General features: G+C 38.5%; 1 protein-coding gene across 1 annotated transcript in view; it reads right to left on the bottom strand.

Moving 5' to 3' along the window:
- The window catches only part of LOC145910763 (uncharacterized), a 44,171-nt gene extending 31,446 nt beyond the window's left edge, over window positions 1–12,725 (bottom strand). The window contains exons 1-20 of the mRNA XM_082997967.1: window positions 12,628–12,725; window positions 12,336–12,420; window positions 8,995–9,167; window positions 8,686–8,721; window positions 8,181–8,281; window positions 7,639–7,801; window positions 7,060–7,193; window positions 6,704–6,839; window positions 6,180–6,313; window positions 5,823–5,852; window positions 4,651–4,777; window positions 4,033–4,308; window positions 3,491–3,637; window positions 3,225–3,374; window positions 2,896–3,054; window positions 2,623–2,769; window positions 2,214–2,315; window positions 1,776–1,955; window positions 1,096–1,236; window positions 539–632 (exon numbers count right to left, since the gene is read on the bottom strand). Coding sequence (XP_082854093.1) covers window positions 539–632; window positions 1,096–1,236; window positions 1,776–1,955; window positions 2,214–2,315; window positions 2,623–2,769; window positions 2,896–3,054; window positions 3,225–3,374; window positions 3,491–3,637; window positions 4,033–4,308; window positions 4,651–4,777; window positions 5,823–5,852; window positions 6,180–6,313; window positions 6,704–6,839; window positions 7,060–7,193; window positions 7,639–7,801; window positions 8,181–8,281; window positions 8,686–8,721; window positions 8,995–9,167; window positions 12,336–12,420; window positions 12,628–12,685 — 2,573 coding nt within the window. The 5' untranslated portion in view covers window positions 12,686–12,725. The remainder of the gene's footprint in view (window positions 1–538; window positions 633–1,095; window positions 1,237–1,775; window positions 1,956–2,213; window positions 2,316–2,622; window positions 2,770–2,895; window positions 3,055–3,224; window positions 3,375–3,490; window positions 3,638–4,032; window positions 4,309–4,650; window positions 4,778–5,822; window positions 5,853–6,179; window positions 6,314–6,703; window positions 6,840–7,059; window positions 7,194–7,638; window positions 7,802–8,180; window positions 8,282–8,685; window positions 8,722–8,994; window positions 9,168–12,335; window positions 12,421–12,627) is intronic.
- Window positions 12,726–15,055: the final 2,330 nt, after the last annotated feature.

The following is a 15,055-nucleotide window of genomic DNA, read 5'->3' on the forward strand; positions in this document are numbered from 1 at the left end:
CATTCAATTTATTGTGTTTGAATGGAAAAGAATATACACCCAGGAACTCCAAAGGCAATATTCATTACTTCTGAGAATAAAGCGATTGGCCCATATTGTTGAAAACATTAACATGTTTTATATATTCAAAACGTTTCGGCTAGAACTTATGCCGTCATCTAACTTGAAAATGACGCGGCTGGTCTGGCTCCAGGATTATATGATACATGACGTCACCATCCACGCGAGCCTTATCAACAATCTGTGATGTCATCAGGTCAGCCCCATATATTCCTGGAGCTATGGGCCAGTCTTTTTATTTTCAGAATTATGAGTAAATCCGTTAATAGTGTTCATAATATTAATTAAATTGGTGACAAAGTCAGCAGTCTCGTCCCGCGGTCTACTGGCACACCGGCTGAGAAGCACTATAGGATGAATTTATCCAATACCCAGTTAACCTCGACCTAAGTGATCTACAGGAAATTATCTGTAACACTTTACGCAAGAGCAAGAAAAAGGGAAGTTTTCGAATTGATAGCAAGCTGCTGGGTCATACTTGAAAGATTGCCGTCCTTCTACGTCAGACCACGTGAGATGAATTGTCGAATCTGTGACGTCAACCACGGTAAAGTTTGCTGGAACAGGAAGTTCTGCAACAAAAACATAATTATTTGCTTTGAACCTCGCCGCATGGCAGACCAAAGGGTCGTGGTTGAATATAACCTACGTTAATTTACCAGAAGTTTTTTTTTAGTTATTTAACAATATAGTTGATCAGTTATCGTAGATTCCACCTTGCCTGGCAGCAACAGCAACATGGTAATTATTTATTATTGTTGTCGGTCTTAATTTGTTTGAAACGAAACGTTTGCGTCAAAACGCGTGATTTGAATAATCGAAGAAAGTAAGTTATCTTGTGTGTGTAGGTGTTTAATGAAGAAGGCAAATGTACTTCTTTCAGGATGAAAATAATTGACGGCAAAGTTAACTCTAACACACTTCCACAAAAAACATAATTTTGTGGACTGATTTAGCATTGTGACATTATTGTATATCATAATGTGTATAACAGATTCCTAGCATTTAAATTAGTAAAAATGTGAGATATTTTGCCTGTGTAGGTGTTGAAAGGTGAAGGCAAACTACGCGTGTATTTGTTTTGGGCAGTGATGGAAATTTCGTAAAGTGTGTTCGGCGAAAGATGATCCAGGTAGATTCTCGCCTTCGTCACATTCAGGTAATGGGGATTCTGTCCTGGAATTCAGAAAACGTTTGTTTGAAAAACGAAAACTTTCACAAAAGTGGACAATTTCGTTGTTGCTCGAATGGTGCACTGCGTCGTTCGCCTTAAGACATGCGTTTACATGCGTCTTGTGGTTATAACAAAAGGCCAACGACAGGCAGACGACATTAATATATAATGGGGCATCAGCGCAATTAACATAAATATTTTATTAGATAAATTAGACGCTGAAAATAACTGCAAAGCAATAAACACGTGAAATATATACGCGTAAGCCTCTGGCCTTTACTGAATTAGAACATTTTAATAAACTGCACAAAAACAAAAGCGTAGAATTCCTGAACAAAAATTATCTACGGTGCAGGGACGAATCCAGGAAGGGACAGCGTGCGAAAAAGGCTAGAAACGGACTTTTATAAAATCCAAACAGCGTTATTTCCTCTATCGCCACCACCCTAAATTGCTACTGTTTCGTCACAAATGATATAGCAACCGACACCTCCTCTTATATAACAAATTTCGGGATCAGCCCCTGCTACGATGAACGTACGTTTGGATCTTCCCTTCCTGGCAACGTATGTGATATTGTAGTAAGCGGCATGGTCAACTGGATTCCACTGCAAGAGTAAAGTACTGGTTGTCAAATTCTCGGCGTTTAGAGTTTGGGGGGCGGTGAGCCTCGTGAATGTGGTTGCGTACTGCGGGAAACTTTCCGTGTGGGTGTCGCACGCTGCAGGACAAAACAGCAGGAGTCATTACAAGTTACTTCTCTTCATTTGACGAAAAAGTGTTGTTCGTTTGACGTTTAGTGCAAGGGATGTCTTAATAAATCATATATATTTTTAAAAAAATAAAATAAAAGTAAGTAATTGTTGTTGCTATCTTTTCCGGCAAGCATTTACAAACAACAAATTGCTTTGTTTTTCAACATACATGTATTTTGACAAAATCATTAGTTTTGTTACATTTTTGTCGTTCATTCTGTTACCTGTAAGTTTAAAAGTGTAGTTGGTCGTGGGAAGCAGAGGTCTCGCAAGGACCGATGTTTTTGTCACGTTCATCGTTTTCACGAACTCCGGTTTGATCGAAGCTAAAAATTCCACAAACTTATTTCCTAAATGATTTCGATCAACAAGCGTTAACTAAAGTCGGGGATACGTAAAACAATATAAAAAAATCAGTGCAGTGGTGACTGATCCGGTCTTCGGTGATTCGTACCCAGTGTGCGGGATCCACGTTTAATGTAAAGTACCATAAAGCGGAAAAACCTGCCAGTTGGCGAAGACCATACTTGGTTACCAGCGGCACTGATAAGACTCTCGAAACAATGTGCACTGCCAACAGCTTACTGTTCACTGTGGATTGTTTACATTTGACCTAATAAGACAATAAAATACCTCTCTTAAGTTTAGATACGCCTTCCACGATAGGGGTGTACAGGATGTCAACTCTGTAATACTCCGCTCCGGACACCGCATTCCACTTCAAGTAAACGGAAGACGATTCAATCCTTTCGATGGCGTACTCACCAGGTTGTACGAGTTCTTCGCAAAAGGGGGTCATTTAAGTTACTTTCTTATGGGGACAATAATTGATGGAAAAGTTTTTATGATTTGGTTAAAATTAGGTAATAGTTTCAAAATTAGGTAAAACCAAAATGTCAGACTTACTCGTGTACTTCAGAATCACGCTTGGGTTGCTTTGAGTTTCGTTAGTTCCCGAAACCACGAGGATCTCGTACCTTGTACCCGGTCTTAAGTTAGTGAGGGTGGCATGAGGGCTGGTAGTCCGTCCCTGGCCCACCACCCTACTCGGTTTCATTCTTTCTCCTGCAGAAAAAAAGGAATTTACTTAACTGGAAACGGCGGTGAGAAAATGTGTTTTTTGGGGATGAGATTTCGCTTAGTGCTTGAATCAGTTGCATAGGAAGTAGAATATTCGGAATGCACAGTAGAAGAATTTGGGGTCGGAAAATGCGAATGGGTTTCACGTAATTCACCTTCTTTGACCGCTTGTTCGACGCTTTTGTACGCCTTTTCGCATTGCAGCTTCAAGCTCTCCACTTTGGTATACTTGTACCGCCACCATTTTGCAAACGATGCGTATTTTTCGGGGGTGGCGATTGGAGCTTTATTCTCTTGCACTGAAACTGTGATTTGCAAAAAAAGAACACAAATAACTTGAGAAAATTACAATTTCAAGGCTTCGATACTTTCTCATTTTAAGGAAGTTAAGTGGAAAAGTGATGTAGCAACAGAGTTATACCAGGTCCCACAGTCCGATCCACTCCACTGCAGTCGTACACAAGAAGGAGGTAAGATTTTGCGTGTTTCACTGGCGACCACGTGACTTCTATGCTGTTGTGGCCAGTTCCTTTATAGGGGGCGCTAAGATTCATTGGCTTCGACAGTCCTGTGACAAAAAATGCAATGTAATGAGTCCAGCAAAAAGTAAAGGAATTTGTAATGGATCTTAAATATTTTTATAGACGACCTTCGCCCTTTAACTTGATTGCATGCGACCTGATAGGCAAGGTGGTTATACAACCTTATGTGAGTTAAGTCCATCGATTGATACCCAATCCTGGAATATATTATAATAATGAAACATACGCTGTAGTAACTGACAAAGTGTTATCTGAAGATTATGCTTAACCCGGCGCATGCATGACTATATACTCGTCCAGCAACCCAAACCGTAATTGAAACCCCACAATGAGTTTAGCACAGCAACCGAAAATTTATGGATCCATCTGACCAAAACACCACGCTAACCAACAGAAAATCGTCTTAACTAAGTGTTCTTACTTGTGAACTGCTGGACACTGGAGGGCAGACTGTCCGTATCGAAAACCGGATGATTCTGGGCCGTCACAGTAATCGTGTACGAAGTTCCCGGTATGAGATTTTCAATCTTGGTGTATTCCCGTTTCTCAATATCCCCTGCACCAAGAATGCCCGGAGTGTTCGGTTCGACGACCACTTCGTACCATTCGGCCCCGTTCTTTCGCTCCCAGCGAACAACGAGAGAGGTGTCTTGCACGTACTCCTTGTCCACGTTTAGATGTTCGATCTGTTCCAGTCCTGAGCGGTAAGATTTGTTGTTAATAAATCATTACTGGCCTTCCTATCGGGGAATCCCCTACCCAACCCTTGGTGTTCTTTGAATAAAAACTAAGGTGTATTCAGTACAAAGGGAATACGTGTCTCGCCACTGATATAAAAAATTAAATATAAGTCTTATCCAAACATTTTAAAACAGAACTAAAATTGGCAACCAAAAAATATCTTTTGTGTTTAATGTTTCTGTTTGTTTATTTTAAAACAAATGTAAGAAGGTTTTTTTTTTCATGTGAAACGTGTGAATTCGCATGTTATTATAAAACCATTTCACGTATTTCGAAGTGATTTTTCAATACTACGAACTTGTGAAGACAATCTGCACGGCGGGGAGGCTGTCGGTTTGTTCGTTCTGCGCGATCACTTCCAGTTCGTACTTGGAAGCGGCGTTTAGATCGTCCAACTTATGACTTGTTCCGGTGACCGTGTATTTCTGGAAAACATTAACAATAACAAATCTTAAAATATTTTAAATCTCCATCTATGCTGTGTGCCAGTGCAACCTGATGTAAATCAAAGGCCGTGCATACGAAATCCTGCACAACAACAAAAGCAATCAATACATAAAATCTTTTCTGGCAACAATATATGCATATATTGTTGTCAGAAGAGCTTTTTGCATTGACAATATGCCCGGAAGAACCAGTTGTGAAAAGAAGATACCGTACGTAGAATTTACATTTGTGTATGAAATAGTGGTTTATGAAATAGTCATAATATCTCCAACTCCAAGTGACTTTTGCTAAACAAACATACCAACATAAATTTACTGTAATTACTGTAACGTATAAACGACCACAGTACATTCGTCATTGGGTTGTCTACGCCACAATACAAAATAAATCCATGTCGTTATTTTGTAATAAAAGAGCGCAAAAATTTGCGAATGTTCGAATTAATTTTGAAAAATTCTCACTAAATTCCGTATAGAAAGGTATCAAACACTTTCAAATTTGGGACACCAACGTCCAAATTTGGATTTGTGACACATGTTAGAAATATACAAAAATACAAATTGTCACCCACTGATGACGAAGTAAAACCTAATATGGCAATACTGTATTTTACGTCTTTCAATCAATTAAATATTGATTGTCTCTTTCTGAACGAAAGTGTAGAATTAGGAAAAGTTGCGAAATTGAAATTATCACAAACTATCCGATATCCGAACCGAATACCTAGTATTCGGATCTTACGAATCACAAAAGTAATTATTATTCGACAGAATACCACAGCGCAGTAGTTTAACTGCTTATTACCAAGTTTAAAAACGACATTTTCCTTTTCGAAACCTCTCGACAGAACTCAACGGAATTCGGATAAGTTTTCGAAAGTTGTTAGTTGGACATGCACCTCAAAGTCTTGGCTATAACAGTTGCATGTTAGTAGTAACATACACGCGGAACACGCGGGAGTATTTGGCTGTGCGAAATACTTTTGTAAGCGACAGTAGGGACATGCCCTGTGCGTTAACGTACCATGTACATCTTCTTTCCATTCTTGTAATACTGTATCAGACCAACATTTAAAACTTCTTTGCATTTACCTTTACCGTTTGTTTGATATGCAGTTTATTGGGCCTTGATATGCTTTGGCTTAATACTCTATTATATAACCTTAAGCATTATTGTCAAAGCCATTTCGCGTTGCATGTGAAATTTGTCGAAAAAACAAGAAGCACATACAGTTATATTTAACATGTAGAATCCTTGTTTATTGACTATAAATAGGAGCCTCGTCAGAATAATTTGACAAATTTGTTTGAAAATTTCTAAGCATATGTTTTTAGCTTGCTGGAATTTTGGTAACTCTTATCACTGACTGGTCGGTCTAACCTTGACAACTTCTCCGTCGTGGTAATTTTTCAGTATCACGCAGTAGGTGAGGGCGCCCTCCACCGGAAGCCACTGGGCAAAAACACTGTGGTCGGTGACGTCACTGATCGAGATATTCGTAGTTTTGGGAAGTTCTGTGAAACGTACTTGGTTGGAAATATGCATGATCCGTTAATACCGCAAATATTGACATTAAATGCTTGAAAGAGAGCATAAACTCTACAAAATTCGCAGAAACAATTTTGTACTTTTGCAATGACAGATAACAATATTTAGCTTAATAAACGTGCCGTATCAGTCTATAAGTGTTAAATTCTTTCTCTGATTGGCACTCTTTTGTAAAAGACTGAAGTCAAATTCCAAATAAAACTGAATTTTTTAATTTTCAGTTTTACTCAATTGCAAATGTATTTTTTACATAAAATCTAAATATATTTTCGCATTTGCAAATAGGATGTAATTTTTAAAATTATTATTAACACACTACACAATTTGTATAAGTGCGGAATGAAATAAGTTGTTACTTGTGAATAAGATTCTCTGTAGCATGGGGCTGGATGCCAGAAAATTGTGGGCAACAAGTTGAATCCGATATTTCTGGGCGGAATTCAAACCAAGAAAATAAACGAAGGATTTGGTTGTGTTGGTTTTCTTAACAAGCTGCAAGAAAACGTAATGCATGAGACGTCTTTCTAGCAATGCTCTTGGAAAGTGAAAATAATGTAGGCCTATATTGTACCAACTATGGAAGTAAAGTCGTACGTCTGAAACACGTACACTATAGTAACAGTTAGCAATCCAAAGCCAAATAAAACTTCAAATAATATAGGAAAACATGAACAACCACAACCACAAAAAGAGGCAGATAATCCATACGTACAAAACTCTCGTCGGTTTCGGAGTAGGTGCTTAGGATTGCGACGAAGTAATTCGATAGCTGCGGTTTTTCCCAGCTGACCTTCAGGAAAGATTTGCTGACGTTGCTCACCAGGAAATTTCCAGGTTCCTCCAGACCTAAGTTAATACAGTCCATACTTTCACATCAACATCTTTCAAGTAAAAGAAATTAGACAACAGGCGTCAGACTTTTCTTGCTAGGTGGTAACGACTGATCTGTCTTATCTTGTCGAGTACCCAAAATAACTCACAAAGAGTGATGGACGATCAGCGTCATTGCAATCTTTTATTTTAAAATATCACAGAAATATTAATTTCATCATAACGGCATCGTCACTTTCAGTAATTTTGTAATTAATTGTTTATTTTTTGTCCGTTTTGGAAAAATGGGGATTCATAGGCGGTGCGGCTCATGACTGCATATTCACGCTATTCCCGTGTTAAAAATGGGGCGCATACAACCCCATTTCGTAAAAAATCTTTTAGCGTTTACGTCATTTAGTCTCATAAAGTTTATTAATAATATATACAGACTAAAAACATAAAAAAAACAAGATCTTACGTGTGATGAACGACTTCGAGGCAGATTCCCCAATGTCTGCGCCGTTCATTCCCGCCACTGTTACAGAGTACGAAGTCCCAGGGTCCAAACCACCTATTACCGTCGATTCTGTCTTGGTTTCGCCTAACCCATAGAACATCTCATGAGTAGGATCCAATGTAACCTGCAGGATCATTTAAATAAACGTAGTTGTTGACGGGCGGAACACAAATCATACCTATACAAATAATTCAAATAAACAAAATGGCAGCATTGGTGTTCTGTGTATTTAAACCTTTTTTGGTTGTAATAGAAGAAATATACAATAGAAGCAAAAAAGAAGGCTTTGGTTTCAAATTTACGTTGACGTTTTGTTCACAATTATCCGTTCCCAAACACTAAAATCAGCGCACATTATTTTTTGTTACTCGCTCGATGATATCTTGGGATTTATCTAAGCCTTGCCATTGCACCTTCTGTATATACTGTTCATTTCTCTTGTATTCGTTCGCGCAAAAATGCACAGAAAAGCTGATTATTGTATTTATTTATTTACAGTTTACCTTATATTTCATTCCTTTAGGAGATGGATTCCAACTGACCAATGCTCCGGAGGATGTGACGTTTTGCAGAGGAATATTAATGTTCGTCACTGGGCCGGGTACTATAGTAAACAATAAAGTTAGGAGTTTGTTCGGTTAATTAAATGTTCGCACAGTAAGAATACATGTGTCCGCTTAGTGTCTCTAATAAGAAAATCTTGCTCTCGTACAAAAAAAACGAATAAAATATTGGGCATTGTTTACTTTTTTGGGAAAAATCTACATTGTTGCTCCAAATTCCTATTGTTCTGTGTGTCATTTGGTACTTGCAGGACAATAATTAACTTTTTCAACTGGATAAAAAGTTTTCCAGCGAAATTTTGACAGGCGATATTAAATGTTATAGGCAGAAGAATTTATAAGTGAGGAGATAATAATCAATTTGGATCGAATTCCGCACAGGGAGGTAGGAAAGGGTGTTGGAACAGCCAAGCACATTAAAAATTGATCGGCGAACTTTTCTCACCATTGCTGCTGCCTGCGCATTTCCAAGATCCGATCCCTGCAAAGCAACGAATAACCTTTTTTTTTCAAATAATCAAGTTGTATATTGTGTGGATTTCTGAATCCGAGATTTCCAACGGTTTGCGAAACCACGGGGCTTTCCGAATTTAACTTAACAGGTTCAAGTTAATTTCTTACTTTCATAATAAAAAACACTACAACAACGTATTCTGCTTCCCAAATATGAAATGCATTGTTAACAAAAAGCAGATGGTCAATGCTGCGTAAATACAGAACGGAATATGTATTTGAACTTAGTTTAAAACCTTACCAGTGGAAAATGTAATTTCTTGTGGTGTGCTGCAGCTATTTACATTATGAGCTGTGACCTCAATGACGTAAGCAGTATCACTGTCAAGGTCACGCAAGGGCGCTTGGGTTTCGTTTGTGCTTCCTTCTCCCCGGGCGCAGTCGGACTTGGGACTCTTTACCGCCACCTCATAACTAAACATGTATTAAAATGTGCTGTTGTTTTTTGAATAGAGAACTTTATACCGTACGGTTGATGCCACAAAAACACAACATAATATATGAGAAATATGACGTCGGATACATATCTAGATCATTTGATATATAGATCAGTTGCAGTCACAGTTCCTGTGAACGCGTTTATACTGCTTAATTTTCAGCGTTTTATCACACAAGAGGTTATGCACATTAACAAACATTTACACAATACAAAATATTAAAAAAAGTTGCAGCAAAACATTTGGAAAGAAAAAAACATCAGCAAAGTGTCCTTCTGAAGTAAATCATTACCGCATTATTTTTTTGTAGGTCTATGTAGGCCCAAAACTTGACATGATAGACAGGCAAAATACATAGGCCCAGAACTTATAGAGAATTAGTGGTAGCCAATCTTTCTTTCCTTTTCAATTCAGACAACTTTCGTTCGCGTAAAACACGTTTAATTTAAAAGAGAATTTATTTCAGTGAAACTTACCTTTAGCTATAGGTCTAAGTTTAAAATTCATATTTACTTTCCCTGAAAATTAAATTTTATTATTTTCTGATGAGCAGACCTGCTTTTTTATTATCTTGTGGTACAGCACGCCGTTTAGAATTGTGGCAAATGCGAATTTTTTTAAATCGCTATAACTATAACTCAACGTTTCCTTCGAGTGGTAATTAGTTTGGTTTTTGCATGAAGCGTTGTGAACGTAATTAAAAAAACAAAACAAGCGAGATCAAGAAGCGATAGCACGCGTGGCGGGAAAAACACGATAACGCGCGCGGAGCAGCTACATTTGTTATTTTCTCAGCAGCGGCAACGAATCTTACGTATCAAGTTTTTGTCCGCCCAGTTATCATTTCCAGGATGGAAAACAAATTTTATGACACTAATGATGTGTGGGGAGATATAATGACAGATGATAGTGATGCAGATTCTATATTTTCTATCAGAAACGCGTCAGAACTTGATCCTCAATCAGGGGAAGAATTTGATTCAACAGATGATGAATGGGAGCAAAGTGATGAAGAAGATGACGACAATGATTATGAGTACATGAAACCAGTAACTAGTGCACCAGGGCCTTCTTCAAAATATCCTAGAGTTTTGCCTCGAAGAAGGTCACCGAGAAAACTAGCTGCAGGAAAATCACTTCCTACTCCTACCGAATATTCTTGGGATTCTGAACAAATTGTAGATCATCCTGCAGAAACTGCTTGGTTGAATGATTTTTCCCAGCCGGTTGGTTATAAAGGTGATAATATGACCAAAGCATCGCCAATAAACTTCATGGAACTGTTTTGGACCCCAGAGTTCTGGGACCTTATGGTAACTGAAACCAACAGGTATGCTGTGGACAAATTATCTGAATTGTCCATTTCCGGAAATCTAAAACCCATGTCAAGGATTCAAAAATGGAAACCTGTAACCCTTAAAGAAATGAAGATTTTCATTGGTTTGACTTTTGCTATGTCGCTTTGCCGTAAGCCATCTTATCAAGATTACTGGGAAACAACTTCTATTACTGCAACTACTGAATTTGCCAAATACATGTCAAGAAACCGTTATGAAAATATCAAAACTTGCCTTCATTTTGTTGACAATGCCCTGAGAAAAGAAAAAGGTGAGCCTGGCTATGATCTACTCTTCAAAATAAGACAAATGTTGGACTTAATTGTCCCTCAGTTTAGCAAGCATTTCAATCCAGGAAGAGATGTGTCCCTTGACGAGATGACTATTGCTTACAAGGGCAAAAGCACACTGAAGCAATATAACCCAAAGGAGGGTTACAAAGTTTTTGTCCTGTCAGATGCAACAACTGGTTATTGCATGTTTTGGAAACTATACACTGGTAAATCTGAGATTCTGAATGAGAAAAATCTACCAAAACACCACCACATAGTAAAGGATATGATGGCACCGCTTCTAAACAAGAACCATATTGTTTACATGGATAGTTTTTATTCTTCTCCAGCACTCTTCATGGATTTGGCAAATAATTCCACCGGATCATGTGGCACAGTTTCGAGCAGTGCAAAACACATGCCAGACCAGCTGAAATCCACAAATTTAACATTAAAAAAGGGGGATGACCCAGTGTACATGAGGTCAGGTAAACTTCTGGCGTGCTCGTGGCATAACACAAAGAGATTTACAACTCTTAGTACAGTGCACAACAGTGGCTGTGTAGACAAGGTAATTTGTTCGAAGGAAAGTGCAACTGGCTTCAGAACTGTAAAGAAACCATATTGTGTGGATTGCTACAAAAAATTCATGGGTGGCGTTAAACTTCTGGATCTGAAAGTAAAAACATATATGTTTCCACACCGATCCAGAAAATGGTACAGAAGGATCTTTGATGCCATCATGGGTGTGTGTGTTGTCAACGCACACATTATCCACCAGTCAGTGGTTCCTGCAAAGGCAAGACTTTCTCTGAAAAGTTTTACAGAAAGTGTGATTGGTAGTTTAATAGGATCCAAACCGAGCCCTACAGTTGCTCTATCAAAAAGTGACCTGCATCTTGTTATAAAATCTAAAACAAATCGTGAATGTGTTTTCTGTTCTGATCGCACTATAGCACGCAAGCGATCGATGTACAAATGTGAAAAATGTGATGTTTGTCTTTGTATTTCGCCTTGTTTTAAATTGTATCATGAGAAAAGGGATGCATCAAACAGTAGCATACAAAATTGAAAAACTCAATTCTGTGTGTTGCCAATAACAATGCGGAAATGTTAATGACAAATTTTTCTTGTGTTTTTATTTTGTTTGCAAGGTTGCCTCACTCAATAACCCTTGTTGTATTGGTGACTTTCGTGTCTTGATTGTTAACGTGTGTATAATTTTTTCGTGTAAAATAAAGGCTCTTTTCTGTTCTCAGATATTAAAATGTTTACTTCAGGGAATTAGGGATCTCATTGACAAGAAGGTGAGATGACATGTGTCATGCAAATTATGTCAAGCCACAAATAACAGATAGTCGGCCATTATCAATAATATACATCAGAGATCCGTTTCCTTTGCTTTTTTGATTCAACCTTTTTTTGTAGACTTTCATCTATTGTGTAAAGTAACCATAGGGCTCTTGGAAAAGAAAATGACACTTAAAAATTAAGTTGGACTGCTTATCCGGCCCAGGGCTGCATCAAACAACTTACCGGTCCGCGTCTGGAACCTTGCTCCATTTCACTAGCGCGGAGGTCGCTAAAACTTGCTCCGACTGCACGCTAGGGGGCGGTAACACTACAAGAAACAAATACCGTATAAGGATACATTTTCATACTTGAAAGTGAAGATTTAAAACTCCGTTATTATCATGTTGGTCGTTGCCATACGTTCCAGTTACTTTTAAAATGACACTGCGCTAATTTAATGCTTTTAGCAGACAGTGTATGCACCAAGTGTGCTTGGATCAAAATGCGTTCAAACTAGTTTTAAAAACATTCCCACCTTCATCGCAACCTTCAACTTCACGAACGTATCTTTCATTGACGTCATCCCACGTCATTTCTCCATCGTAAACGTCATACTCGTCCAGAGCTTCACCAGCCACCTTCACTATCATGTGATCGTGACGCCAGATGATGACACCAGTAAGCAGATAAGCGAGAAATGCTACAGCTCCTCTATTGTGATGCATCTCATATCTGCAACATACGCGTACCTCCTGATATTGTTTCTTGTCAGTGCCCTGATAGACACACGATTTTGAAATTGTCATTGAAACATTACATGTTACTGCATATTTGCAAAGGGCGCAGAAACGAAACTAAAATAAACATTTTTTAAAAGGCTCTGACATAAATGTTGAAGGTTTTGTTTTGTGATACGCGTTAAACAATAAAGACCAATTAAATCATATTTTCTCTGCGAACCAGAAATACAGATTTTACACGATATTAGATAATCGGAAATAGAAACTAACACATGATTTGTTGACAAAATCTATTCTATAACTAGCCCCAAACTATTCTATAACTAACATGTTATAGAGCAATATTCCCACAGGAATAAACGAGCCTGCCAAAGATATAATCAAAAAATAACCTCGTACAAAACAACATTTTTACATAAATTTTAAATTTCTTTAAAATCGTGTAAATCTCTCCGCCATCATTTTATCCTCCCGACAAACACAGCAAACTTTCAAATACTCAAACAAACCCCAAAACACTTCCAAATACTCAATTGTTATTTACGATCCACCGAGCTCTCTGTGACGCAGCAGAAGAAACGAAAAGTTGGTGGAATTCGGTATTATATGTCATCACGATGAATTATTCAATTTGATCTTGCAGTGCGCAGCATATTAACGTTGCGGAGTTCCCACACTTTGGCATGAATTATGAACGCTGGTGAAACCGCGCGCGTATTAAACACGTCGAAGTGTCTACTTTTTTAAAATTCAATTCATCCAAAGGGGATGAACTTTTTGTTTTCACAATAAGCTTCATAAACTACATTCAATCGGTTTAACTATACGATATATGTACAAGATTTTAAATTACTGTATTTTTGAGTCCGGCGTGGTCGAAAGCGACATTTTTAAAATTTTATTCGGACCATTAGGAATCGCCGCTTTGCTCGATGACTGCTGATGTGAGCTTTAAGGGTAAAATTAAAAAGAAAGTCGGGATTACAAAACATGGACTTCGCTAAGGACCCAGCAGCACAAACATTTAAAGGAATTGACTAAAATCGGTGCTATGTTTGTGTAGAATTCATTATACGAGCCACAGTGCAAGAGGGTACAAAATAAAATTAAAGACAACTTGAACTGATTATTCTATGGTTTCTGGCAACATTTTCTATTTGTTGGTCCGGTTAAATTACATCTGAGGCGCGAGGTGCCAATATTGTGACCGAAGCGGGTTGAATTACTTCAATGTACAAATTTAACGCGATATATGTGTGGTTTTCGCTACAGTCACCCACTGGGTTATTCTCACCACCCCCACATTCGTCTCTCTCACCTGCAGTGACCTCTTGACACGAAAAACCCATAGATTACAAGTAAGAAACAGGAAAAGCGAGCACTTTAACGGTACGGCGGGCACGCGTCCTAACAACCCTTTATTTCCGTCACAATAGCCCATTATCGACGTCACGATGGGATCCATGTTGGGATCAGAGCGTGACATGCCGCCACGATGGCGTGCGAGATCGAAGTCGGGCGCTTCAATTGTGACGTCACAGAACGCGCAACGTGTCATTGGGAAATCTCGACGCCGGATTGCGCGGCTAAAATTGGGAACGCACCGGTTTCTGGGCGAAGGATCGCACGCAACTGTGGAGGTGCCGGGTGTATGGGAATGGGGTTACTCCTATTAAGGCGATGGTTTCTCAGCGTTCACACAAAGGAAAATATTCCGAAACCAGAGTGCTTTGATAGATGAAACAGAAAGGTTACCGAGTCACCAAAATCTGAACACGTGCTGTATTGTTGTCACGCCACTACACGTACTACTGGCGTTGAAAGTCATTTCACAAATTTATTTCACATTCAAGTTTATTGCCATGCTGCAGCAATGAGATGCTTGGGATAAATCCTACTCAAAATATGAAATCGTAAATTGCCCAGAATTCCGAACTGGGAAGTGGGAAATGTGTTGTAAGCAAAGGTATCTTGGGGACGCGTTTGGCTTAATCTCTACTAAAGAAAATGGCGCTTGTGGATTGGTAACATCGGAATTCGACTTTTGGCATTCATTTAATTTCCCGCACTACGGCGCTAAAGAGTAACATACCTAAAACGAAAGAATCTCCAGATCGTTACAGCAGTTGGGTGAACGTTTTGGTAATTTAGCTTTCCTTCGTAGATTTGTATTTACCTAAACACAAAATTTGGGTTTGTGTTTTATATTTTTCATCTTCAGGA

The sequence above is a fragment of the Ascidia mentula genome, chromosome 8 (assembly GCF_947561715.1).
Source record: "Ascidia mentula chromosome 8, kaAscMent1.1, whole genome shotgun sequence".
Taxonomy (NCBI): Eukaryota; Metazoa; Chordata; class Ascidiacea; order Phlebobranchia; family Ascidiidae; genus Ascidia; species Ascidia mentula.